The 26,021-nt window shown below is 47.6% G+C and overlaps 1 protein-coding gene across 1 annotated transcript in view; it reads left to right on the top strand.

The window, feature by feature from the left end:
* The window catches only part of ELMO3 (engulfment and cell motility 3), a 64,939-nt gene extending 45,860 nt beyond the window's left edge, over positions 1–19,079 (top strand). Inside the window, exons 14-18 of the mRNA XM_082270705.1 lie at positions 393–505; positions 6,823–6,927; positions 14,202–14,284; positions 17,595–17,672; positions 18,782–19,079. Of these exons, the coding sequence (XP_082126831.1) occupies positions 393–505; positions 6,823–6,927; positions 14,202–14,284; positions 17,595–17,672; positions 18,782–18,994 (592 nt within the window). The 3' untranslated portion in view covers positions 18,995–19,079. The remainder of the gene's footprint in view (positions 1–392; positions 506–6,822; positions 6,928–14,201; positions 14,285–17,594; positions 17,673–18,781) is intronic.
* The last annotated feature ends 6,942 nt before the right edge of the window (positions 19,080–26,021 follow it).

The following is a 26,021-nucleotide window of genomic DNA, read 5'->3' as shown; positions in this document are numbered from 1 at the left end:
ATGGCCATTGGGGCCTGGGGAATGTTGGTGATCAGGCCTGGGGGGGGGCCCAGCCAAAAGCTGCATTGGGGGCCTCAAAATTTCTGATGGCTGCCGTGCCTGTGTGAACCAGCTCCATTGAGAGCCGGTCACACTTGCCTGTCATGCCAATTGGATGTGGTGAACCCCGCATCCAATTCACATATATGTGAACCCTGCCTGAAGCTTGTTAAAGCCTGGCTAGCTGCTTGTTAATAGTGACAGTGGACCTGCATTTTCCTAACACTAAAACAGCCATGCTGGAAGCTTGCTGAGACCGTTCCAAATGCTTTGCAGACAATTGTGAACCAGACAGAGAAAATGATAGCGCTGATCAGTGAGGTGATAAATCTCCACTTTTGTCTTTTATTTAGGGAACTAAGAGAGCAGCTTCAGCCGGAACTCCTGAAACTGATCAGACAGCAGAGACTCCACTTCCTGTGTGAGGGCACCAAGTTCAGGAAGATCAGCAGCCGTCGGAGGCAGGGTAAATGTTGGCACAGGGGACACTGCCAGAGCTTGGGGCTTACTAAACTCCAGTTTGATCTATTAAATCCCAACAATGATTTACCCACCAATTTAATCAAATTTCTTCATCAATTTAGGCCAATATGTATTCTGCTACATATTTTTGGTAAAAAAAAAAAAATCCTAATAAGCGTATATTGATTGGTTTGTGCAAAAGTTTTACCGTCTACAAACTGTGGGATATTTTTATTTGTTTATTTAATAGTAACAGCGACCTGTAGTGGGACTGTAATATTGCAGCGGACTGTCTGACACTAACTGACACGTTCAACACTTTTTGGGAACTAGTGACACTAATGCCTCGTTTCCACTTAGCGGATCGGTTCGGGTTGGTACAGTTTGGAAGGGTTAGAATGGTTAGTCCGGCCTATTCAGGTGAGCGTTTCCACTGCAAGTCGGGCCATCAGGGGCCATATGGGGTTTACACCAAATGCCTTTTGACGTGAGCATTGAGGTTTTCCTGTCCGCCAATCAGAGGAATGTATCGTGTGACGCCAGTAGCTCCGCCCTAACCCTACCATACCATTTCCTATGGCCCTACATCTGAAGGAGGACCAGGAATGGTGCGGTTTGGTTCGGTTGCATGGACCACTTTCATAATGGAAACACTCAAAATAGCGTACATACTGAACCGACCCGAACCGATCCACTGAACCGAACCGAGGCATAATACAGTGATCAGTGCTAAACAATATGCACTGTCACTGTACTAATGACAATGGCTGGGAAGAAGTTACCATCAGGGGCAATCAAAGGTTTAACTGTGTGCCTATCCAGTGTTTTTCTAAACTCTGTGAGGTGCTTTTTCTAGGGGAAAACATAGATCCTAGTCCCTGCTTTGCAGAGTCACAGGATCCATGCCCTCCCTCCTCTCAGAACTGCAATCTGCCGTGTTTACAATGGCAGATTGCAGTTCTGCCTCTGTGGCTGATGATCAGCGGGTGCCAGTGGACATCGAGCCTGCGGTACCCACTGATCGCCTCCTACTGTGTGGCTCCTGCTGTGTGTAATCACAGCGGGGGCGATCCGGTGGGAGCACACGTTTGCACGTATATATATATATATATATATATATATATATATATATGTGATCCTGCATACAGCGGCCTCCATGTAGCAGGAAAACTGCTATAAGGTGGTCGGCAAGTGATTAACTAGATCTAAGCATTGGTCACTAAGACAGAAAATCCAAAGTGTGACAGTTGTCATTGTACCAGGAAGAGAAAATAAATGTTCTATTGGTAACAACTGTCAAGGAGGTAATTTCCCTTACTTTGGAGAGATTTCCTATAACTTTTAACTGTGTCCCTTCTAAAGGAAGTAAGGGGTAATCTCCCTAATGAAATATCTGATAGTAGTTTTAAAGCGGAGTTCCGGGCACAAAAACGATATTTTTTTTTTTGTGCCCCTCCGCTAGGTAGACCTCACCTGAAAAGGAATTGGATAGTTATTTTTTTTTTTTGTTTACTTACCTTGTAATTGAAGATCGAAGATACTCACCTCAGAGTACTTCCTCCCTCGGAGCCGCGGCTCACCCCGTCACTTCCTGCCTCGCTATGATTCCTGGGAGCTGAACGTCATAGCTCCCAGGAATCAATGCGACGGCACCGGCCACGCTCGTCATTTCCGGGCGACGCCGCATTCCCCTGCTAAACAGCTTCTGGGCATGCCCAGAAGCTGTGGAGGAATGCAGCGCCGCACCGGAAGTGACGAGAGGGGCCGGTGCGGCGCATTCTGGGACAAGAAGACGCGGAAGAAGACACAGAAGAGGACCGCGCCGGCTTCAGCTGCCCACAAGAGAGATCGAAACGCTGTGGAAGAAATTTTATAAGTAAGTATTTCTTCTAAAAGGTAAGTGCGAACCGGGACAGATCAGAGGCTAGCCATTGTGGAATGTGCTAGCCCTGACTGTCCCGGGGGTATGTTTATTAAAAAATGACATCTGTTCCCGGAACTCCGCTTTAAAGTGTATGTGAACCCTTACCTTGTAAATCAACCCATTCAATTAAAAATAGAAATGCAAGGCAAAATATTTGTGTATATAGATAAAAAACAAAAAAACATAACTTCTGTTCTTAGCTGCATAAGGGGCTTAGAGAGCTGGGGGTGGAGACTGCAGGGGGCGTCTGAGCAAGAGGCAGAGAAACAACAATACATCAATCATCCCAGTGAAGTTCAGGGGGGGGGGGGGGTGTGACAGAACCCACTGTCACTGTGTGTTTTGGAGGGGACTGTGCGCAAGCCTCCTACCGACAGACTATGGGCCAGAAGATACTGGAGTTTGGCGCTGCAGCCTTTTGACTTTACCATCCACTACTGGCCTGGTAAGCAGAATGGCAACGCTGATGGGTTGTCCCGGCAAATGGAACTCAGCCCCTAACCTAAATCCGGACATCCCCTAGTTGACCTGAAAAGGGTCAAGCCGGGTCTGCCGGAGTGTTCCACAAGGGGGGAGCACTGTGACGGATCACCCTGTCCCTGGATTGTAAATCCCTTCGTTTCATTTTCCTACGAGTTTGGGACATTGGCCTTTTATTGCATTTTATTTTCTCTTCATTCATCCTCAGAACAAAGGAAGATGGCAGGACTCATGGCATTGTGTTAATGTAATGTAATGTAATGTAATGTTACAGCCCCCCCCCCCCCCCCCCGCCTCCTGTTCCTGTGTCTAAGGGTGTGGATTCATGACACAGACACTTGTCTGAGCTGAAGACATCTCTCCGCAGGGGGTGTGTACTAAGACTGCCTGGTTCAAATGTACAAATGTTCAGTTCTCATTGGTTGGTCTTTGTCTCATCCCCCCCCCCCCCTTGCAGGGCTAAGGGGAGTGCCCCTTAGCTGTTTGTAACTGTATGGTTTGGAATGTAATAAACAGTTTAAGCTCTGCATGGCTAACCCTCAACACCTGTGTGGATTGTCTCGTGATTGAGGGGTTACGGGCTGGGTATGGCTTCTCCGCAGGCTGTGGGTGTATTTGGAGGACAGGAGACACAGTTTCGACGGATGTGCCCAGCTGGGGTACAAAGATCCGTTACATTGGTTGGCAGCGGTGGGATGTCTCCTGCAGTCCAGGATATCCAAACCACCACCAGGATTCAAGATCTGGGCAGCTGCCGAGGAATGATACGGGGACCAGCCAGCATGAGAGCGGAGTTCGGGAGGAGGCTGCAAGGCATGCGGAAGCAACATCGGGGACCAGCGACAGAGCACACCAGGCTTTGCTGGGAGGATGTGATCCGCCGGCAACTCTGGCATGAGGCGCTAAGCCACGAGCGGCACCATCAGGGGAAGATCCTTCCCTCCTCCACAGAGATGTACCGGAAGCAGTACCGTGCGCGAGAGGTGTTCCTGAGGGAACGACCGCGAGATGAAGGGAAGACAGAGCTCGGAAGATTGGTCCAGGAGGAAATGAGGCTGGATGCCAGCTACAGAGCCCTCCGGTGGTTCGCGGCTCAACTGTGGCCAGGTACAGCAGATGGCAGCCCAACAGAAGGCGTTGGCTATGGCGGCGTGGGGCTGCTCCATCAAAAAATGTACGGAGACCCAGACTTTGGGAGCGATGAGGAGTTGCGGCTGGAACACATTCTGGATTTCCGAGATGAGATGCTGGACCTCCCCGACGAGGTGTGTGACCTGGAGGAATTGGAGTTCCTGGTTGAGCAGGAATGGGAGCTCGAGATTGCCTACAAGCGGCTGTTTGACGGTGATCAGCAGCCTGGCATGGCTCCCATTGCCTGGAACTGTCCGAGAGAAATAGCAGACAGTCACAAAGATGAGAAGCAAATGGGGCCAGGGGTGACCCTGCGTTTTCCCGTACTAACTGCAATGGAAGAAGCAGCGATGATACAGAGGGCACTGCGAGCGCTAGAATGCCAGAACGCACTGGAGGTCCCCCAGGCAGCGAGACAAGCTGATAGCATGAAGGTCTCAGAAGGGGGAGTTGAGACAGGCGCTGGAAGGCTGGGAAATGGTGATCAGCAGCAAGTCCAGAGTATCTCATCTGGTGCCCCAGCAGAAGCGCTGGCTACAGGGCAGAGTGCCCTTGGCATCTGCCCAGCATCAGAAAAAGAGTGGGATCCGGAGAGTCTGAGAGAGGATCTGCGTGAGCTGTTTTCCCAACAGCAGATATCCCCACCGGGAGTAGAGAAAGCAATTCTCCCTCCCCAACAATTGGACACTACCCCAATGTTCATCCCCCCAGCAGAAGCGCTGGCTATGGGGCAGAGTGCCGCTGGCCTCTGCCCACCCTCAGAGGTAGATCCAGGGAGTCCGAGGGATGACCTCAGTGAGCCGTTTCCCCAGCACTTGGACACTACCCCAGTGGTTATCCCCCCAGCAGAAGCGCTGGCTACAGAAGAGAGCGCTGATGGTCTCTGCCCAGCATCAGAACAAGAGATGAAGAATCTGGGAGACAGTCCCTGCAAGATACCTTCTCAGCGGCTGGTAACTACACCAGGAGAAAAGCAAGTACCTTTTTCTCCTCAAATGCATAGCCCTACTAGCCTACATTCCCTACCAGCGGAAGCGCTGGCATCAGGGCAGAGGATTATTCAGCTCCCCCCAATATCTGCAACCCAGCCCCGGATCAGAGGAGTGCATACAGTTGTTCCCACTCTGCAGCGGCTGTTTTTATTCATGGGAGACCCTATGTGCAGTTTTGCTCCCCAGCGCCAGAGTCGTACTTTTACTTTTCCTGGTTGCCTGGGGTGGAAGTTTGTGACTAACGCAGGTCCAGACCAGTTGAGGGTCAGAAACCTCGTTAGTCTGTTTTTAAAAGGGGAGAAATGTGACAGAACCCACTTTCACTGTGTGTTTTGGAGGGGACTGTGCGCAAGCCTCCTACCGACAGACTATGGGCCAGAAGATACTGGAGTTTGGCGCTGCAGCCTTTTGACTTTACCATCCACTACTGGCCTGGTAAGCAGAATGGCAACGCTGATGGGTTGTCCCGGCAAATGGAACTCAGCCCCTAACCTAAATCCGGACATCCCCGAGTTGACATGAAAAGGGTCAAGCCGGGTCTGCCGGAGTGTTCCACAAGGGGGGAGCACTGTGACAGATCACCCTGTCCCTGGATTGTAAACCCCTTCGTTTCATTTTCCTACGAGTTTGGGACATTGGCCTTTTATTGCATTTTATTTTCTCTTCATTCATCCTCAGAACAAAGGAAGGTGGCAGGACTCATGGCATTGTGTTAATGTAATGTAATGTTACAGCCCATCCCCCCCCCCCCCCCCCCTCCTGTTCCTGTGTCTAAGGGTGTGGATTCATGACACAGACACTTGTCTGAGCTGAAGACATCTCTTCGCAGGGGGTGTGTACTAAGACTGCCTGGTTCAAATGTACAAATGTTCAGTTCTCATTGGTTGGTCTTTGTCTCACCCCCCCCCCCTGCAGGGCTAAGGGGAGTGCCCCTTAGCTGTTTGTAACTGTATGGTTTGGAATGTAATAAACAGTTTAAGCTCTGCATGGCTAACCCTCAACACCTGTGTGGATTGTCTCGTGATTGAGGGGTTACGGGCTGGGTATGGCTTCTCCGCAGGCTGTGGGTGCGTTTGGAGGACAGGAGACACAGTTTCGACGGATGTGCCCAGCTGGGGTACAAAGATCCGTTACAGGGGGTGTCAGCACAAGTCTTGGCCATTGGAGGACAGGCAGATTGTGCTTCCAGCACAGCCAGAAAACAGACCACGCTGGGAAAAATGTGCTTCTTTGCCAAGCGTGGTCAGTTTAAAATAGGAAAACAAGGGGACTGGTGGTAGGATAACCAGGTATTTCACACAAAAGAAGCAATACAGAAAGAACAGGATACCTTTTTTTGCAAGTACATGCTACAAACTGACAAATATCGGGGATATAAAATATCGGGGTAACATACTCTTTAAACATTCCCTACTCTATACAAAACTAGAAAAAGGTTGATTCTTTATATTAACTATTAACCGTAATCCCTAGAAAAAAACAAGATACTTCACCTTATTCACCTAAAGTATCCTTTGCTGAATCTCTGCAGTCCCTATTCACCCAAAGTATCCTTTGTTGAATCTCTGCAGTCCCTTTTCATCCAAAGTATCCTTTGTTGAATCTCTACAGTCCCTATGGATATGGATAGCTTGGTGCCAAACTTTTAGTGTCACACCAATTCCAATGTTTGCACCATGCCTGGGGTGATAAAATACTGGTAGCAGTTCATGACTTCTGTCTAATTCCCCATTGATTTATTCATTGTGACTATGTGTAATCCTCCTGGATTAGCAAACCTTTCCCTTATTTTAGATAAACTCTGGTTCTGCCGCCTCTCCCCAAACCACAAAGTGCTGCACTACGGGGACCTTGAGGACAACATTGATAACTCTCCAATTGAAATGCTTGCATCAAAAGGTGAGTTCATTTATACTAAAATAAATATGATGGGTGATGTGGGCTCATTGGAGGCATGGGGTCTAAGTGAAAACTTGGTGATCAAGGAATAATATACTGGTAACCTTGTATACTGACTAAGAGAAAGATTATTGGAGTTTGGGGGAGGGAGGCCTGTATACTGAGGAAGTGACATATTATTGGGATGTGTGTGGGGACTGTATACTGAGGAGGTGACAGAATATTGGGGTGTGTGGGGGACTGTATACTGAGGAGGTGACAGAATATTGGGGTGTGTGGGGGACTGTATACTGAGGAGGTGACATATTATTGGGTGTGGGGGGGACTGTATACTGAGGAGGTGACAGATTATTGGGGTGTGTGGGGGGGACTGTATACTGAGGAGGTGACAGATTATTGGGGTGTGTGTGGAGACTGTATACTGAGGAGGTGACAGATTATTGGGGTGTGTGTGTGGGGACTGTATACTGAGGAGGTGACAGAATATTGGGGTGTGTGGGGGACTGTATACTGAGGAGGTGACAGATTATTGGGGTGTGTGGGGAGACTGTATACTGAGGAGGTGACAGATTATTGGGGTGTGTGTGTGGGGACTGTATACTGAGGAGGGGACAGATTATTGGGGTGTGTGTGTGGGGACTGTATACTGAGGAGGTGACAGATTATTGGGGTGTGTGGGGGACTGTATACTGAGGAGGTGACAGATTATTGGGGTGTGTGGGGGGGACTGTATACTGAGGAGGTGACAGATTATTGGGGTGTGTGGGGACTGTATACTAAGGAGGTGACAGATTATTGGGGTGTGTGGGGGACTGTATACTGAGGAGGTGACAGATTATTGGGGTGTGTGGATAGACTGTATACTAAAGAGGTGACAGATTATTAGGGGGTGTGTGGGGGACTGTATACTGAGGAGGTGACATATTATTGGGATGTGTGTGGGGACTGTATACTGAGGAGGTGACAGAATATTGGGGTGTGTGGGGGACTGTATACTGAGGAGGTGACAGAATATTGGGGTGTGTGGGGGGACTGTATACTGAGGAGGTGACAGAATATTGGGGTGTGTGTGGGGACTGTATACTGAGGAGGTGACATATTATTGGGTGTGTGGGGGACTGTATACTGAGGAGGTGACAGATTATTAGGGTGTGTGTGGGGACTGTATACTGAGGAGGTGACAGATTATTAGGGTGTGTGGATAGACTGTATACTAAAGAGGTGACAGATTATTAGGGGGTGTGTGGGGGACTGTATACTGAGGAGGTGACATATTATTGGGATGTGTGTGGGGACTGTATACTGAGGAGGTGACAGAATATTGGGGTGTGTGGGGGACTGTATACTGAGGAGGTGACAGAATATTGGGGTGTGTGGGGACTGTATACTAAGGAGGTGACAGATTATTGGGGTGTGTGGGGGACTGTATACTGAGGAGGTGACAGATTATTGGGGTGTGTGGATAGACTGTATACTAAAGAGGTGACAGATTATTAGGGGGTGTGTGGGGGACTGTATACTGAGGAGGTGACATATTATTGGGATGTGTGTGGGGACTGTATACTGAGGAGGTGACAGAATATTGGGGTGTGTGGGGGACTGTATACTGAGGAGGTGACAGAATATTGGGGTGTGTGGGGGGACTGTATACTGAGGAGGTGACAGAATATTGGGGTGTGTGTGGGGACTGTATACTGAGGAGGTGACATATTATTGGGTGTGTGGGGGACTGTATACTGAGGAGGTGACAGATTATTAGGGTGTGTGTGGGGACTGTATACTGAGGAGGTGACAGATTATTAGGGTGTGTGTGGGGACTGTATACTGAGGAAGTGACAGATTATTGGGGTGTGTGGGGGGGGGCTATATACTGAGGAGGTGAAAGATTATTGGGGTGTGTGGGGGGACTGTATACTGAGCAGGTGTCATATTATTAGGGTGTGGGGGACTATATACTGAGGAGGTGACAGATTATTGGGGTGTGTGGGGGGGGGGGGGCTGTACACTGAGGAGGTGACAGATTATTGGGGTGTGTGTGGGGACTATATACTGAGGAGCTGACATTATTGGGTTGTGTGGGGGACTGTATACGGAGGAGGTGACAGATTATTGGGGTGTGAGGGGGGGGCTGTATACTGAGGAGGTGACAGATTTATTGGGGTGTGTGGGGGTGGGGCTGTATACTGAGGAGGTGACAGATTATTGGGGTGTGTGTGGGGACTGTATACTAAGGAGGTGACAGATTATTGGGGTGTGTGTGTGGGGGGGGCTGTATACTGAGGAGGTGACAGATTATTGTTGCGGGGGGGGGGGGGGTTTATACTGAGGAGAGGACAGATTATTGGGGTGTGTGGGGGGCTGTATACTGAGGAGGTGACAGATTATTGGGGTGTATGTGGGGGCTGTATACTTAGGAGGGGACAGATTATTGGGGTGTGTGTGGGGACTGTATACTGAGGAGGTGGCAGATTATTGGGGTGGGTGGGGGGCCTGTATACTGAGGAGGGGACAGATTATTGGGGTGTGGGGGGACTGTATACTGCAGAAAGGACAGTTTTCTGGGGTGTGCGGGGGGACTATATACTGAGGAGGTGACATATTATTGGGGTGTGTGGGAGGGAGCTGTACACTTAAGGAGGTGACAGATTATTGGGGTGTGTGTGTGTGTGTGTGGGGGGCGACTGTATACTGAGGAGGTGACAGATTATTGTTGCGGGGGGGGTATGTATACTGAGGAGAGGACAGATTATTGTTGCGGAGGGACAGATTATTGGGGTGTGTGTGGGGACTGCATACTGAAGAGGTGACAGATTATTGGGGTGTGTGGGGGGCTGTATACTGAGGAGCTGACATATTATTGGGGTGTGTGGGGGGGGGGGCTGTATACTGAGGAGGTAACATATTATTGGGGTGTGTGGGGGGGGGGGGACTGTATACTGAGGCGGTGACATATTATTGGGGTTTGTGTGGGGACTGTATACTGAGGAGGTGACAGACTATTATGGTGTGTGGGGGGCTTTATACTCAGGAGGTGATAGATTATTGGGGTGTGTGGGGTGGGGGCTGTATACTAAAGCGGTGACAGATTATTGGGGTGTGTGTGGGGGGGGCTGTACACGGAGGAGAGGACAGATTATTGGGGTGTGTGGGTGGACTGTATCCTGAGGAGGTGACAGATTATTGGGGTGTGTGTGGGTGGGGCTGTATACTAAAGAGGTGACAGATTATTGGGGTGTGTGGGGGGCTGTACACTGAGGAGAGGACAGATTATTGGGGTGTGTGGGTGGACTGTATCCTGAGGAGGTGACAGATTATTGGGGTGTGTGGTGGGACTGTATACTGAGGAGGTTACAGAATATTGGGGTGTGTGGAGGGACTGTCTACTGAGAAAGGGACAGATTATTGGGGTCTGTGGGGGGGGGGGCTGTACACTGAGGAGGTGACAGTTTATTGGGGTGTGGGGGTGGTCTGTACACTGAGGAGAGGACAGATTATTGGGGTGCGGGGGTGGACTGTACACTAAGGAGAGGACAGATTATTGGGGTGTGTGTGGGGGCCTGTATAGGAGGTGGCAGATTATTGGGGTGTGTGGGGGGACTGTATAGTGAAGAGGTGACAGATTATTGGGGTGTGTTGAGGGACACTATGCTGAGGAGGGAACAGATTATTGGGGTGTGTGGGGTGACTGAATACCGAGGAAGGGACAGATTATTGGGGTGTGTGGGGGGTGTATATTGAGGAGGGGACAGATTATTGGGAAGTTAGGGGGTGACTGTTTACTGAGGAGAGGACAGATTATTGGGGTGTGTGGGGGGACTGTATACTGAGGAAGGGACAGATTATTGGGGTGTGGGGGGACTGTATACTGCGGAAAGGACAGATTTTTGGGGTGTGCGGGGGGACTATATACTGAGGAGGTGACAGATTATTGTTGCAGGGGGATGTACCCTGAGGAGAGGACACATTAATGGGGTGTGTGGGGGGGCTGTACACTGAGGAGAGGGACAGATTATTGGGGTGTGTGGAGGGACTGTATATGGAGAGGACAGATTATTGGGGTGTTTGGGGGGCTGTATACTAAAAAGGTGACAGATTATTGGGGTGTGTGGGGGGACTGTATTCTGAGGAGGTTACAGATTATTGTGGTGTGTGTGGGGACTGTATACTGAGGAGGTGACAGATTATTGGGGTGTGTGTGGGGGGGGGGGTTTATACTGAGGAGGTGACAGATTGGGGTGTGTGGGGGACTGTATACTAAGGAGGTGACAGATTATTGGGGTGTGTGGGGGGACTGTCTACTGAAGAGATGACAGCTTATTGGGGTGTGTGGAGGGACTGTATACTGAAGAGGTGACAGATTATTGGGGTGTGTGGGGGGCTGTATACTGAGGAGGTGACATATTATTGGGGTGTGTGTGTGGGGACTGTATACTGAGGAGGGGACAGATTATTGGAGTGTGTGGAGGGACTGTTTACTGAGGAAAGGACAGATTTTTGGGGTGTGTGGGGGGACTGTATACTGAGGAAGGGACAGATTATTGGGGCGTGGGGGGGACTGTATACTGTGGAAAGGACAGTTTTCTGGCGTGTGTGGGTGGGGGACTATATACTGAGGAGGTGACATATTATTGGGGTGTGTGGTGGGGGGGGGGCTGTACACTTATGGAGGTAACAGTTTATTGGGGTGTGTGTGGGGCTGTGGGGGGCACTGTATACTGAGGAGGTGACAGATTATTGTTGGGGGGGGGTGTATACTGAGGAGAGGACAGATTATTGGGGGGGGGGGGGGTTTCGGGGGGCTGTATACTGAGGAGGTGACAGATTGGGGTGTGTGTGGGGACTGTATACTTAGGAGGTGACAGTTTATTGGGGTGTGTGGGGGGGGGGCTGTATACTGAGGAGGTGACAGATTATTGGGGTGTGTGTGTGTGGGGATGTGGAAGGGACTGTATACTGAGGTGACAGATTATTGTTGCGGGGGGGGGGGTGTATACTGAGGAGGTGACAGATTATTGGGGTGTGTGCGGGGACTGTATACGATGGAGGTGACAGATTATTATTGCGGGGGGGGGGTGTATACTGAGGAGAGGACAGATTTTTAAGGTGTGTGGGGGACTGTATACTGAGGAGGTGACAGATTATTTGGGTGTGTGTGGGGGGGAGGGGCGGCTGTCTACTGAGGAGATTATTGGGGTGTGTGGGGGGCTGTATACTGAGGAGGTGGCAGATTACTGGGGTGTGTGGAGGGACTGTATACTGAGGAGAGGACAGATTATTGGAGTGTGTTTGTGGGGGGGGGGGCTGTATTCTTAGGAGGTGACGTATTATTGGGGTGTGTGAGGGGCTGTATACTGAGGAGGTGACATATTTTTGGGGTGTGGGGACTATATACTGAGGAGCTGAAATTATTGGGGTGTGTGGGGGACTGTATACGGAGGAGGTGACAGATTATTGGGGTGTGTGGGGGGCCTGTATACTGAAGAGGTGACAGCTTATTGGGGTGTGTGGAGGGACACTATGCTGAGAAGGAACAGATTATTGGGGTGTGTGGGGGGCCTGTATACTGAGGAGGGGACAGATTATTGGGGTGTGTGGAGGGACTGTTTACTGAGGAGAGGACAGATTTTTGGGGTGTGTGGGGGGACTGTATACTGAGGAAGGGACAGATTATTGGGGTGTGTGGGGGGCCTGTATACTGAAGAGGTGACAGCTTATTGGGGTGTGTGGAGGGACACTATGCTGAGAAGGAACAGATTATTGGGGTGTGTGGGGGGCCTGTATACTGAGGAGGGGACAGATTATTGGGGTGTGTGGAGGGACTGTTTACTGAGGAGAGGACAGATTTTTGGGGTGTGTGGGGGGGACTGTATACTGAGGAAGGGACAGATTATTGGGGCGTGGGGGGACTGTATACTGTGGAAAGGACAGTTTTCTAGCGTGTGCGGGTGGGGGACTATATACTGAGGAGGTGACATATTATTGGGGTGTGTGGGGGGGGGGGCTGTACACTTATGGAGGTAACAGTTTATTGGGGTGTGTGTGGGGCTGTGGGGGGGACTGTATACTGAGGAGGTGACAGATTATTGTTGGGGGGGTGTATACTGAGGAGAGGACAGATTATTGGGGTGTTTTTCGGGGGCTGTATACTGAGGAGGTGACAGATTATTGTGGTGTGTGTGGGGACTGTATACTTAGGAGGTGACAGTTTATTGGGGTATGTGGGGGGGGCTGTATACTGAGGAGGTGACAGATTATTGGGGTGTGTGTGGGGATGTGGAAGGGACTGTATACTGAGGTGACAGATTATTGTTGTGCGGGGGGGGGTGTATACTGAGGAGGTGACAGATTATTGGGGTGTGTGTGGGGACTGTATACTGAGGAGGTGACAGATTATTGTAGCGGGGGGGGGGGGGGGTGTATACTGAGGAGAGTACAGATTTTCAGTGATAGATTATTGGGGTGTGTGGGGGGGGGCTGTATACTGAGGAGGTGGCAGATTACTGGGGTGTGTGGAGGGACTGTATACTGAGGAGAGGACAGATTATTGGAGTGTGTTCGTGGGGGGGGCTATATTCTTAGGAGGTGACGTATTATTGGGGTGTGTGGGGGGACTGTATACTGAGGAGGTGACAGATTGTTGCAGGGGGGGTGTATACTGTGAAGGTGACAGATTATTGGAGTGTCTGTGTGGGGGGAGGGGGCTGTATACTTAGTAGGTGACAGATTATTGGGGTGTGTGGGGGGCTGTATACTGAGGAGAGGAGAAATTATTGGCGTGTGTTTGGGGGGGGGGGCTGTATACTTAGGAGGTGACGTATTATTAGGGTGTGTGGGGCGACTGTATACCGAGGAGGTGACAGATTATTGTTGCGGGGGGCGGGGTGTATACTGAGAAGGTGACAGATTATTGGAGTGTCTGTGTGGGGGGAGGGGGCTGTATACTTAAGAGGTGACAGATTATTGGGGTGTGTGTGGGGACTGTATACTGAGGAGGTTACAGTTTATTGTTGCGGCAGGGGGTTATACTGAGGAGGTGGCAGATTATTGTTGCGGCAGGGGGTTATACTGAGGAGGTGACAGATTATTGTTGCGGCAGGGGGGTATACTGAGGAGGTGACAGATTGTTGTTGAGGGAGGGGGGTATACTGAGGAGGTGATAGATTATTGGAGTGTGTGGGGGGACTGCATACTCAGAAGGTGACAGATTATTGTTGCAGGGGGAGGGGGGGGGGAGTGTATACTGAAGAGGTGACAGATTTTTTTTTTCCTTTTAGTTGCAGTTGCAGATATAAAGTATATTCTAACAGGAAAGGATTGTCCTCACATCAAGGAGAAAAGTTCAGGGAAGCAGAATAAGGTGAGTTCTCTGTATATTTTTAGCTTGTTTCTGATTCTATGAAATGTCTTATTGGTTTTCATACGAACATCGATAAATGTGTTCAGCATTTTGCCATTTTATTTCTACACTGCTCTGCTGTAGATTATTTTTATTACACTTTCTGTCATAGGAGCACCAGCCCAGGAATTGATTAATTAATCTTCTGAAATTTCACAGTACTGAGAAGTACTGAAGAACTCTCCTGAGCTGTACCATTGTCAGAGATGCCAGGTTTACCTGATAATGGGACAAGAAGGTGCCATATGATGCCCAAGCTGCTGCCCTGCAGATGATTTCTGGTTGAACACTTTTTGCTGATTGTAGTTTTCCCATTCAATGGCTTCTATTAGGGGTTCCCAAGTGCAGAGACAAAGCCCCCTGCAGACAATTCTTACGACCCTTCCTCTGAAGAAGCCAAAGCACCTCAGTTGATTTGCAGAGATGGAAGGCTGGACGAAGGAATGGGATCTGCTGTTGATGGCACTTAGTTAGGAGGCAGACCCTGAATGGACTCCTGGGCTGTCTATAAAACCAAGACAATCGCTTAAAGCATAAAAAAAGATCCTGTTCCCTTAAAGCATGCTTTACAGCACAGTGCTTGTGCTGTGTCATTTGGCCCCTTGTAACACCTAAAAAACCTGGTTGATCCTGCCAGTTTCTGCCCTCCCCCTGTACACTGACCACGGTGTATCATGGCTGCTGAGCCCTGACACCGTGGCTAGCATATGTGTCTCTGTCAGCCCTGCACTGTTCTTCCATGTCTTTCTCTCACCCTTCTCTCCCTGCCTCTCTGCTCGTCAGTGCCCACCCTCTCCCCCCTGCTGTTCTCATAATTATTGTAAAATAATCTGATACCCTCTGTAATAGAACAATAACTGCCCCTGTGCCTGTTATTCAAAAAAGATGTGATCTGTACCTAAATCCGAGCGGCTCCCAACGATCACGTGACCGATCGGCTCTCTCTCTCCTCTCTTCCTCTCCTGCCCGGCTGACATCAGCTTCAATGCTTGGGCCCACCTACTGGAGCTGTCAGCCGGGTAGAGGAGAGATCTGAGGAGTCAGCCGAAGCTGGGAGCCACTCGGATTTGGGTACCAATCTGCCAATCTTTTCTATAACACAGGCACAGTGGCACTTAGTGTTCTATTACAGAGGGGATTATATAATTTTATATAAGTAGCATAACAACCACTTTAAGCCTTGTCCTGGCCCTAGTCACAGAAAGCTTGTGCAAGGCATGCTTGGCAATTTCTGTGACAGTGCCAGCTTTCCACATGCCCGGCACTAACCCTTTTGAGGACCACCCTGATGGGAAATGGAATGACTAATAATGGAAACAATAACTACGATAACTGTGCCCCTTGACCTCGAGGATGACCTTGACTTGTTTTTCCAGCACATCCCACAGATGCCGGTTTGGATTGAGTTCTGGAGAATTTGTAGCCCAAGTCAATACCTCAAACTCGTGTTCCTCAAACTATTCTTGAATTCATCATAGCATGCCACCTTCTTCAATTGCTCCGTGATGCAGTTCTGATGTTTACGTGCCCATTGTCTGTGGGCAGCCTGACCAGTCTGCTAAAATTGCAGTGCACTGTGTGTCCTGGCACCTTTCTATCACAACCAGCATTACTTTCCCAGCAGTTGGAGCTACAGTAGCTCTTCTATTGGATCGGACTAAACAGGTCAGCCTTTGCTCCCCATGTGAATTAATGAGACTTGGCTGCTGGTTCTCCTTCCTTGGACCACTTTTGGTCGGTCCTGACCACTGCATACCATGAACATCCCCAAGAGCTGCAGTTTTGGAGTTACTTTGACCCAATTATCTAGCCCAGTGGTCTCCAAACTGTGGCCGGGGGCCAGATGCTGCCCTTTGCTTGTTTTTTCGGCCCTTGGGGCACTATTTCATCCACTGATACCAACAATGGGGCACAATTCCTGCCAATGACCTCAACAATGGGGCACAATTCCTGCCAAAGACCCCAACAATGGGACTTAGTTCCTGCCAGTGACCCCAACAATTGCGACAGTTCCTGCCATGGACAGCCACAATGGGGCACAGTTCCTGTCAGTGACCCCAACAATTGGACACAGTTCCTGCCATGAACCGCCACAATGGGGCAGGGTTCCTGTCAGTGACGCCAACAATTGGGTACAGTTCCTGCCATGGACCGCCACAATGGGTCACAGTTCCTGTCAGTGACCCCAACAATGGTACACAGTTCCTGCCAGTAGCCCCAAAAATGGGGCACAGTTTCCTGCCAGTAACCCCAACAATGGGGCACAGTTGCCACCAGTAACCCCAACCATGTACCAGTAATCCCAACATATTTGTATTTGAGTGACTTTGACTAGGGCAAATTGTAATGGCTAGATCAGGGGTCTCCAAACTTTCTAAACAAAGGGCCGGTTTACTGTTCTTAAGACTTTTGGGGGTCAGACTAAAACTGGCCCTTTGTTTAGAAAGTTTGGAGACCCCTGATCTATCTATTACAATTTGCCCTTGTCAAAGTCACTTAAACTCTTACGCTTAACCCTTTTTTCTGGTTTCAACACATCAGCTTCAGGGACAATATGTTCTCTTGATGCCTTATATATCCCACCGATTTTCAGGTGCCATTGTAATCTAATCAATGTTATTCGCTCTATCAGACGCCGGTAATGTTATGGCTGATCGGTGTATATTCATTTTGTATGCTCCAAATGACTTTGCAAACCTAGATATTACTTCTAAAAGAAGTAGTGATATCATCACTGTGCTGTACATAGCCTGTGGAGAGAGCAGAGCTGTGGGAGGGGACCAGCAGGCTCCATCCACTATAGATTGCCTGAAGAAAACTACAGGAGGGGCGGAGACAAAACCAGTCACCATGCACCATTTGAGAGAGCAGCAGTGACTGGTCTTTATTACAGGAAGTTTCACACTGGATTACTGCAGAGCACAGCAAGATTTAAGAAGAATACACGTGTTGAATAGATTTATAATCCCGGAATTCAGCTTTAGGGAAAAGGCTTCAAAAGAGAAATATGTAGTCGTCATTGCTGACCTCATGAACATGCTAGTTGTCATGCTTTGTAGTTTGTCATTTGTCAAAAGTATGTAGCCAGTGAAGTCAGAGTGAAAAGAGAAATGGTATACCTCTGAAAGTTGAGTTGTGAAGTTGTTGGTAGAGGCAGTGGGTGGATTTCCCAGTAGATGCAGTTTTGCTTTTTTTCTTGGCGGAAACCATTAGGAGTAAGAAGAGTTCAACTGTAGGTACTACATTCTGTAAACTTTGTCTTGTCTTGTAGGATCTCATGGATCAAGCCTTCTCCATCTACTATGACGTGGACAGTTGTTTGAATTTCATCGCTCCCTCATCTAATGATGTAAGAATGAACAGACATTGTGTACGGGAGAGATAGGGTTGACAAAGCGGGTGGTGGGGGGCACGGAGAGGCTGGCCTCTGTTTGGGAGATGTGTGGTGGGGAAAGAGACTATACTCCAGGGGTCTTCAAACTACGGCCCTCCAGCTGTTGCAGAACTACACATCCCATGAGGCATTGTAAAACTCTGACATTCACAGACATGACTAGGCATGATAGGAATTGTAGTTCCTGAACAACTGGAGGGCCATAGTTTGAAGACTCCTGCTATACTCTGTTGTAGTCTGACCTCTCTAGAGGAAGGTGGGATAGAGGCTGTTGTCAGTATGGGAGATTCATAGCCGAGATGGAGGCTGACTTCTTTAACAGGGATGAGAAGTGGGGACAGAGACCTGGCCTCTGTGAAAAGGGGGGATGGGGGGGGGGGTAAGGGCAGAGACGGACTACTATCCACTATAAAGGTCAGCCTCTGTCCTAATGGCACCTCTACACCCTAGAACAGTTATGGCAAACCCTGGCACCCCAGATGTTTTGGAACTAAATTTCCCATGATGCTCAACTACACTGCAGAGTGCATGAGCATCATGGGAAATGTAGTTCCAAAACATCTGGGGTGCCAAGGTTCGCCATCACTGCCCTAGAAGTTAGTCTCTGTCCCCGCTGCACATCTCCCCAATTGAGGCTAAACTCTGTAGGCAAGGGGTGAGGACAGAGGTTGGTTTTGTTTGAGGATTAGGGCAAGGATGGAGGCAGGCAGGCCTTTGTAAGGGAGATGGGAAGTGAGGACAAGGGTGGACTGCTGTAGGGAGGCTTAGGGCAGTGACTGAGGGGGACCTCTGTTGGGCAGAAGTGTGGTGGAGATGGTGGTAGACCCCTATAGAGATAGGGCAATGACAAGAGGTGGAACTCTGTAGGGTGTGAGGGGATGGAGGTGGTTTTCTGTAAGAAAGACGTGAAGCAGAGACAGGGGTGAACTTCTGTAGGGAGGCTTGGAGCATTGCTTGAGGGGGACCTTTGCAGGGCAGAAGTAGGATGGAGATTGAGGGACACCTCTATAGGGCTCTATATATCTGAATTAAAGATGACCCAATTGTTTCTTGTCTTTGTACAGTTCTGTATGTGGCTGGATGGGCTTTATGCTCTGCTGGGGAAAGAAATGCCCAGCGAACGTTGTCGCACAGATCTAGACCTACTGCTCAATACTGAACTGAAACTCAGGTTACTGGACTTGGAGAATATTCACATTCCAGAACAACCTCCACCAATTCCACCACGGCCTCAGAATTATGACTACTGCTACCAATTCACTTCTGCTGAGGCTTGACAACCAACAAATCAATGCATTCATATAATCTGCCAACATTAAGTAGAATTTAGAATAAATATTTTACAGGAACACACTATATGAATGGACGGAGGATGGACTACTTCTAAAAAACAGTATCGGCAGCCAGAGTTCCCACTACTTCTAGCCTGGGAAGGTAAATGATTGTTACTCATTATGTTTCCTTCATTGAGGTCGGGTGGGTGGGTGTCTTTGTGTACAATCTCCTTCCGAAGCTGGATTATCATCATGACCCGATCTTTGTCATCATGCCCCGATCTTACTCAGCAAGTCTTAATTTATCTCAACCTGGAACCATTCCATTTCCTCCTCTCATCAACAGACACTTCGTCCTATCATCACTATAAATATTAGACAGAAGGAAGCACCATTTATAGGGGCAAGAATGTGCAATAGTCTTTATCTATGTTAATATTACAATGTGATGAGTATTATGATATGATATAATATAATATGATATGATGCAATATGATGAGTATTATTTTTTTTTTTTAACAGAAATGTTTTTATTGATGTTTCAAACAACACAAAAAATCACAGTATACACGAGAATGCTGTAACAAATCAGGTGGGGTATAAAGTGAAGATCAGTGTAGCACAATGGCCAAGTACAATCAGGCAAAAAATGGAGTAATGACAGGAAGTGGAACCCAGCATAGGTAATCCGCACAGTCCCAAGTTCACATAGAGCAGTGATGGTGAACCTTGGCACCCCAGATGTTTTGGAACTACATTTCCCATGATGCTCATGCACTCTGCACTGTAGTTGAGCATCATAGGAAATGTAGTTCCAAAACATCTGGGGTGCCAAGGTTCGCCATCACTGACATAGAGTATAAGGCACATTTTCCAAAGAAAAGGGAATCTCCAGGGAGTAGGTGAGAGGTGACAAGGCAGAAAAAGTAGAGAAGTTGTGGGAGACCAACAGGAGAGGAAGGCACCAAAGATAGGAAATCAGCAGGAAAGCCAGGAGACATCAACGTAATTTAGTGCAGAGGCGGGGCCCAGAAGAGCAGGACATTACAGTATTGCCTGTGATCCCAGCCAAGGACCCCAGACCTTGTGAAACTTCTGCGGACAACCCCTGCTCATGTAGGTGAGTTTATACAGCGGCAGGACAGAGTCAACCAATGCTTTCCAGCAGGAGACCTGGGGAGGGTCCGCCGATTTCCATCCCATCAGTATCATTTTCCTAGCATAAAATAAAAGGTAAAAGACAAACAGTTGCATATGTACCCGGGGGGAAACTGACTCACAAAGGGAGTAACACTTCGGGATCTAGGGTCATGGAGGAAATCCCCAGACCCCACATCTCATCCACAACTACCTGCCAGATGATGAGTATTATAACATTCCTCTTAACACCCCACCCTCCCCTCCTCCACTGCAGGATGGGGGATACAGGAATCCGACACTCCTGGAAGTGTCAAATGTGGAGCAGCACTAGAGCAGCTTAATGACCCAGCTGATAATTTGGTGTTGCAGAGTAAATTGTAACTAAATGTAAAAATAAAATGACATACAATAGTAGCCGACCCCACAGAGGTTCCATTGCTGTGATTGGTATTTTCTTTCTCCAGGAATGAACTGATCCCACTTGCCATGGATTGTGTGTTCAGAACAACATAGCACCAATCCCATCCCTCCTCTATCATTGCTCTTCCCGTGAGTCCTCTTCCTTCTTCTGGTAAAATGGTTGATGGATGGAGGGAGAGGGATGGACTACGCATGCTATGCAGGATTTCAAGTAATGTGTACTCCTGCTTTTTTGTAAACGTGTGCAAAATTTTTGTCTACAAGTTTACAAACATTGTGTTGTAGTTAATGACACCCTAAATGCAGCAAGCCGACGTGCCTTTCTCTGCTCACAGTGGCACGCAACAAATGGAGCAACTGGAAAGCACAAGGCTCAACGCAGCAAAAAGTTACATGAGCGACTTTGCTGTGTTTGTTGCGCATTGGCAATCCACTGAAATAAGTGGGCTGCCCAATGCGTGAAAACGTGCAAAGAACGCATGTTTGCAAACCACTAGGTGTGAATGGGATCTAAAAGCTGAGTTTATAGAAACTGCTTTAAACATGACCCCACTGTGAGAATAGTTTTGACAGTTTTACTTCCCTTACCGGCACCACCGCAGGCTTCCTCCTCTCTGTGACCAGTCCTCAAAGCTGCTTTCCTTTAGTGCTCCATTGGTCACTGACATCATTAAGTATAACACAGGACCAGCAGTCATGCATTGTAAGTGAGGACACCGAGGACCCACCCTCAACTCGTACTGCTGGAACGACGAGGAGAGCATCAGCTGCCGGGGAACCAAAGGATAAGGTACAACTTATTTTTAATGGCACCCCACACAAAAACCAGCACATCACCCTTGCACTACAAGGCAAGTTTTGACATTTCCCCAGAGTTCAGCTTTAGGCAAAGCTATTTCTTGGGGGAGGGGGGGGGGATCTGTTGGAAAGCTTCTTTTCATTGAGATCCATCTGTTAACAGTTTTTAGGCTAGGTGGTAACGGCAGCAGCCTCTGAACAGCGATCAATGGTGGATGGCTTTTCAGAAGGTGGTAGAGTAGCAATGATTAGGAGGTCGTACTGTGGCCACAAAGCCAAGCATTGCAGTGCTGTATGATTCCCTCTAACTGCTTTGTTAGGCCGTTCATATTTTTGCGAAGCCGAAACAAGCGTTTCCACTGCACAATTTTCACGCGATTCTGCTTGTTGCATAGAGCCAGCCCATTCACTTGAATGAATATTCACAAAAAGTGTAGCGCTAAACTTAAAAAATTGATCATAAATACAGTGAAAAAATGAATATCACAATATAACAAAAATTGCATATAAATGGAATAAAAAGTGTTTAAAAATTCCCAAGAAAAGTCCAAGGTGAAACAAATCCAAACAAAGTGATAACAGTCCTTCTTTCTGTGACACCCAGGGAATGCGTAAGGTGGGGACACCACAGTGCACTAATGAGGGTAGCAGCTTACCAAAAAGCCGTGGCTACTCAACTTAATGAGAAAGCCTCACCAGGTAAAACAAATCACAGGAAATCCAAGGAACCATGAGCAGCGCCGTGGAAAATTAATTCCTTAAGGAAGCTCCATAGTGGTCAGATGGATATATGGAAGAAAGTAGTAAAAAAGACCATAGCGTAATCCCATCAAGAGTTAAATTGATGTTTATTAAAAAAACGTACTCGCATGGATTTAGCACAAACAGGCACATAAAAGACGGTTTGCTGGAGGTTCAATCACGGCGTTCCTCAAGTAACTCATCAGCATTAGACAAACAGCCGATGTTCCGTGAAAGAACCATACCCGTGAGAAAACCATACCCTCGTCACTTCCGGTGCACCTACGGAGGGTATGGATTTATCACGGTAGTGTGTGTAATGTTACACTTGCCGCGGTTACATTAAAACAGCTCCTCTGCAACATGAGTCATCTCCGCTCCTATCCCTGTCATTTCCCTGATCTCGGCTAATAAATATAAAAGCGGATCACGGAGCCGACATCTCCGTCAGGGAAGTGACAGGGATAGGAGCGGAGATGACTCATAGTGCAGCCGAGCCGTTTTATGTAACCGCCGCAAGTGTAACATTACACACACTACTGTGATAATTTCATACCCTCGGAGCATGCGCACTTGTCAACTTCTCAGCTGTTCAATTATGTTTCCGGGGCTCTGAGCATGCGCACTGCTACGCTGCTCAGCTGTTTCGGACCGGAAGTGACGAGGGTATGGAATTCTAACGAGGTATGGTTTTCTAACGTTACACCTGCTCAGAGAAGGGGTGTGTGGACGTAGCGTCTGGAGTCGCCAACGTTTAGTCATCAAAAGACGTCGTCTGGGCGTGACTACCAGATGCAAGACACACGCCATATACCCCCTTGAGCTAAATGAGCGGCATGCATCTCAGCCAATAACAGACGGGCAGGGGCGGGAGCCACACCCACACGTCATATGGACCGTAGGGTGAATGATAGATGGCTCAGCCTATCTCACTGATGTAGAGGCGGAGACTTGCATGCCGTATCGACAAAAGAAAAGTGAGTAGCGTATGTATACGCCCACCACTCTGCGAGCAAACCACAAGATTGAATGTACCTCATTTTCATATGAGCAAAAAAAAAAGGACATAAATATTTAATTGGACTAAACTCAAAAGGATCTTATTTATCCAGTAATGAAGGACTATGTCCAACACTTATAAAAACTCATAATATAAATGAGTCCTGCATGGTATGGAAACCTGAGCATATAAAAAAGTATATGTATATCTCTTTTAGCTAGCGCCATCTTGTGGACAAATGATATTATAACAAATAATGAGTATAAAGTGATTCATGTTAAAAAATCAAATAAATATGTCACATTCTCATGTGAATGAGAAGAGACCTTTTGAGAAAAAATAAGTAATCTCAAAAAGTATAGAATGAGAGGAGTATCAACCCTCCAAAATTCTATAAGAAAAAAGTGAATCCATATCAGAAAACCAAAATATATAAAAAAAGATAAGTGAATCTAAATATATGATACTGTGATTCGTGCGTATAAAAATATATGTATAAGTTATGAACCCAAGATAAATAGAATGATTGTAAATACATAGAACAATGAAGTTCTTATTAAAAATCCAATATGTGAGTATTGTGAAAGTAAGTGTGAAAACCAAGTGAATAAACTAAAATCAATTCCAAACACTACAATGTGTGAAAATAAAAAAAATAAAGAATGACGATATGATGGTGAGCATAATATATATGAAAAAAAGAGATAATTAATAAAAATGCACAGGGTAAATACCATGCATACCCATAACATGCAAAAAATTAATTAATATATGAAAAAGAACATATACATAGTAATATTAATAAACCATAACAATAGATTCATATAAAAATCATATGATATGTTAAAATTTAAAAGGTTAAAATCAACTATTGTTGATAAAAGAATTAACGTCCCATTCTACGTTTAACCCGTACGGGACATTCACTTGAATGGGCTTCCTTATGCGTGTTTGTCGCCTGAAAAGAAGCTCCTGCTTCTTTCTGGGCAACAAGCTTCATGCGTTTTTAAAAGAGGCGGTTTGCCGTGATGGCCGCACAACAATCGCAGTAGAATTGCATTGTGTTTGGGGTGCCACTGAAAGATAGTGGCACCTAAACACGTGTTGTGCTGCGATGATTTGAAATTGTGGGCAAAATTGTGACGATTCTGCGCACAATTCCAAATCACGAAGTATGAATGGAGCCTAAAGGGCCATACACACTATAAGATTTTCTGAAGACTTTTTCCTTCAGATTTACCTTTTCTATGTAGTGCAAGGGTCTGCCAGATTGCATACAAATTGAAAGTGTTTAGGTTTGACCTCATATTATATGGTTTTGGTAAGTCTAAAGGAAAAAGTCTTCAGAAAATCTTATAGTGTGTATGGCCCATTAGGCTTTCAAGGGGTGGTTAAAGTGCCATTAAATGATTGATCTCAACCAAACTATTGTATATATTGGGCTAAAATTTGATTGCACAGCAAACATAATTCAATTGATGTGCTATACATGTACTTTCTGCATATATAAATCGATCTTATCAAGTTGTTCGAATGGAAATAAAGATCTCTTTTTGTGTTGCCGGGTAAACTATAGGAAAACAGCCATTGATCAACCCTTTTTTTTTAGCCATAACTGATTGACTTGGTTTGACTGCAACTGTCACTGTCTGTTGCTCATCGTGTGGCCAGGCCATTTTTGTCTGGCTCGATCGTCCAATTCAATCATTTCGTTTTTTCACACCGAGTACAGCCACCATGATTGTTGCAGGCATTGGCAGGACAAGATCATCCAGGAAAATATGCCAAATTATGCCCCCCCCCCCCATTACGTTTGAGCCTATACGGGGATGGGGGAGAGGAAGCACAGCCTGCACCTCCTCCCTGCTCTCTCCTCCTCTCCTTGCCGCTGCCAGCACTAAGCTGGCAGAAGTGGTGATGCTGCTGATGATCAGTGCCCTGATTATTAGTGTAAATGTGTGCTGTCACCAGATACCTGCTTATCAGCCTTCCTTTCTTTACACAGTGACAGCGCTGAGGAAAGGAAATGACGATAAATGGCATTTGTTTACATGGGATCAGCTGTAATTGGACACAGCCAATCACATGGTAATGGGCCGCTGAGATTGGCCCTTTACCTTCCTCTGTAATCAGCTGTGTCCAAAGGAGGGGGGCAGGGTTTCAGAGGACATCAATAGACGCCCTCCCAGAACTGGACGACCGTACTGTAGCCATCTTTTTTTAACCATGGCGTGGTTGGCAAGTGGTCAAATTGGTTGTAATGGCTTAAGGTTTTTGTACCTAATGCATTTTTTGCATTAAGCTTAAGAAACTGTCTGTGCATAGGATGCCCCCCAGTTCCCCCTAAATACTTACCTGAGCCTGGCTCTCTCTGCTCCCCCCGACCCCCCCCCCTCACAGGACAGAGAGGCAGCAACGGAAGCCATTGGCTCCTGCTGCTGTCAATCAAATCCTGTGATGGGTTGGGGTTGAGCTTCTCTTTTTGTATCTATAGAAGCAAGCAGCGTGACCAGAATGGAGCCCGCACAAGTGCCCTCATAGGAAGCGGCTTGCCATGTGGGCACTTGGAGGTGGAGCCAGGAGCGCCGGCAGGGGACCCGAGAACAGGAGGAAAAAAAAAAAAAGGTTTGCAGTCAGCTTTACTCACCTGTTGTGAGGTGAGGCCTCTAGCGATCTGACTTGTTTTTCCAGCACAACTCAAATGGACTGAGATCAGAAGAATTTGAAGTCAACACCTTGAACCCGTTGTTGTGTTCCTCAAACCACTCTTGAATCATGTATTCAGTGTGTTATCCTGCTGAAAGAGGCCACTGCCATCAGGGAATACGGTTTCCATGAACGGGAGTAATTGGTCAGTAACAATGTTTAGGTGGGTAGTACAAGTTAAAGCGGAGTTCCGCCTTCCCCTCCACCCCCTCCAAAAATTAAAAG

This window comes from Pelophylax lessonae, assembly GCF_965119305.1.
Source record: "Pelophylax lessonae genome assembly, chromosome: 10".
NCBI lineage: Eukaryota > Metazoa > Chordata > Amphibia > Anura > Ranidae > Pelophylax > Pelophylax lessonae.
The sequence above is the reverse complement of the archived record's forward strand: the minus strand, read 5'-3'. Positions and strand labels throughout refer to the sequence as shown.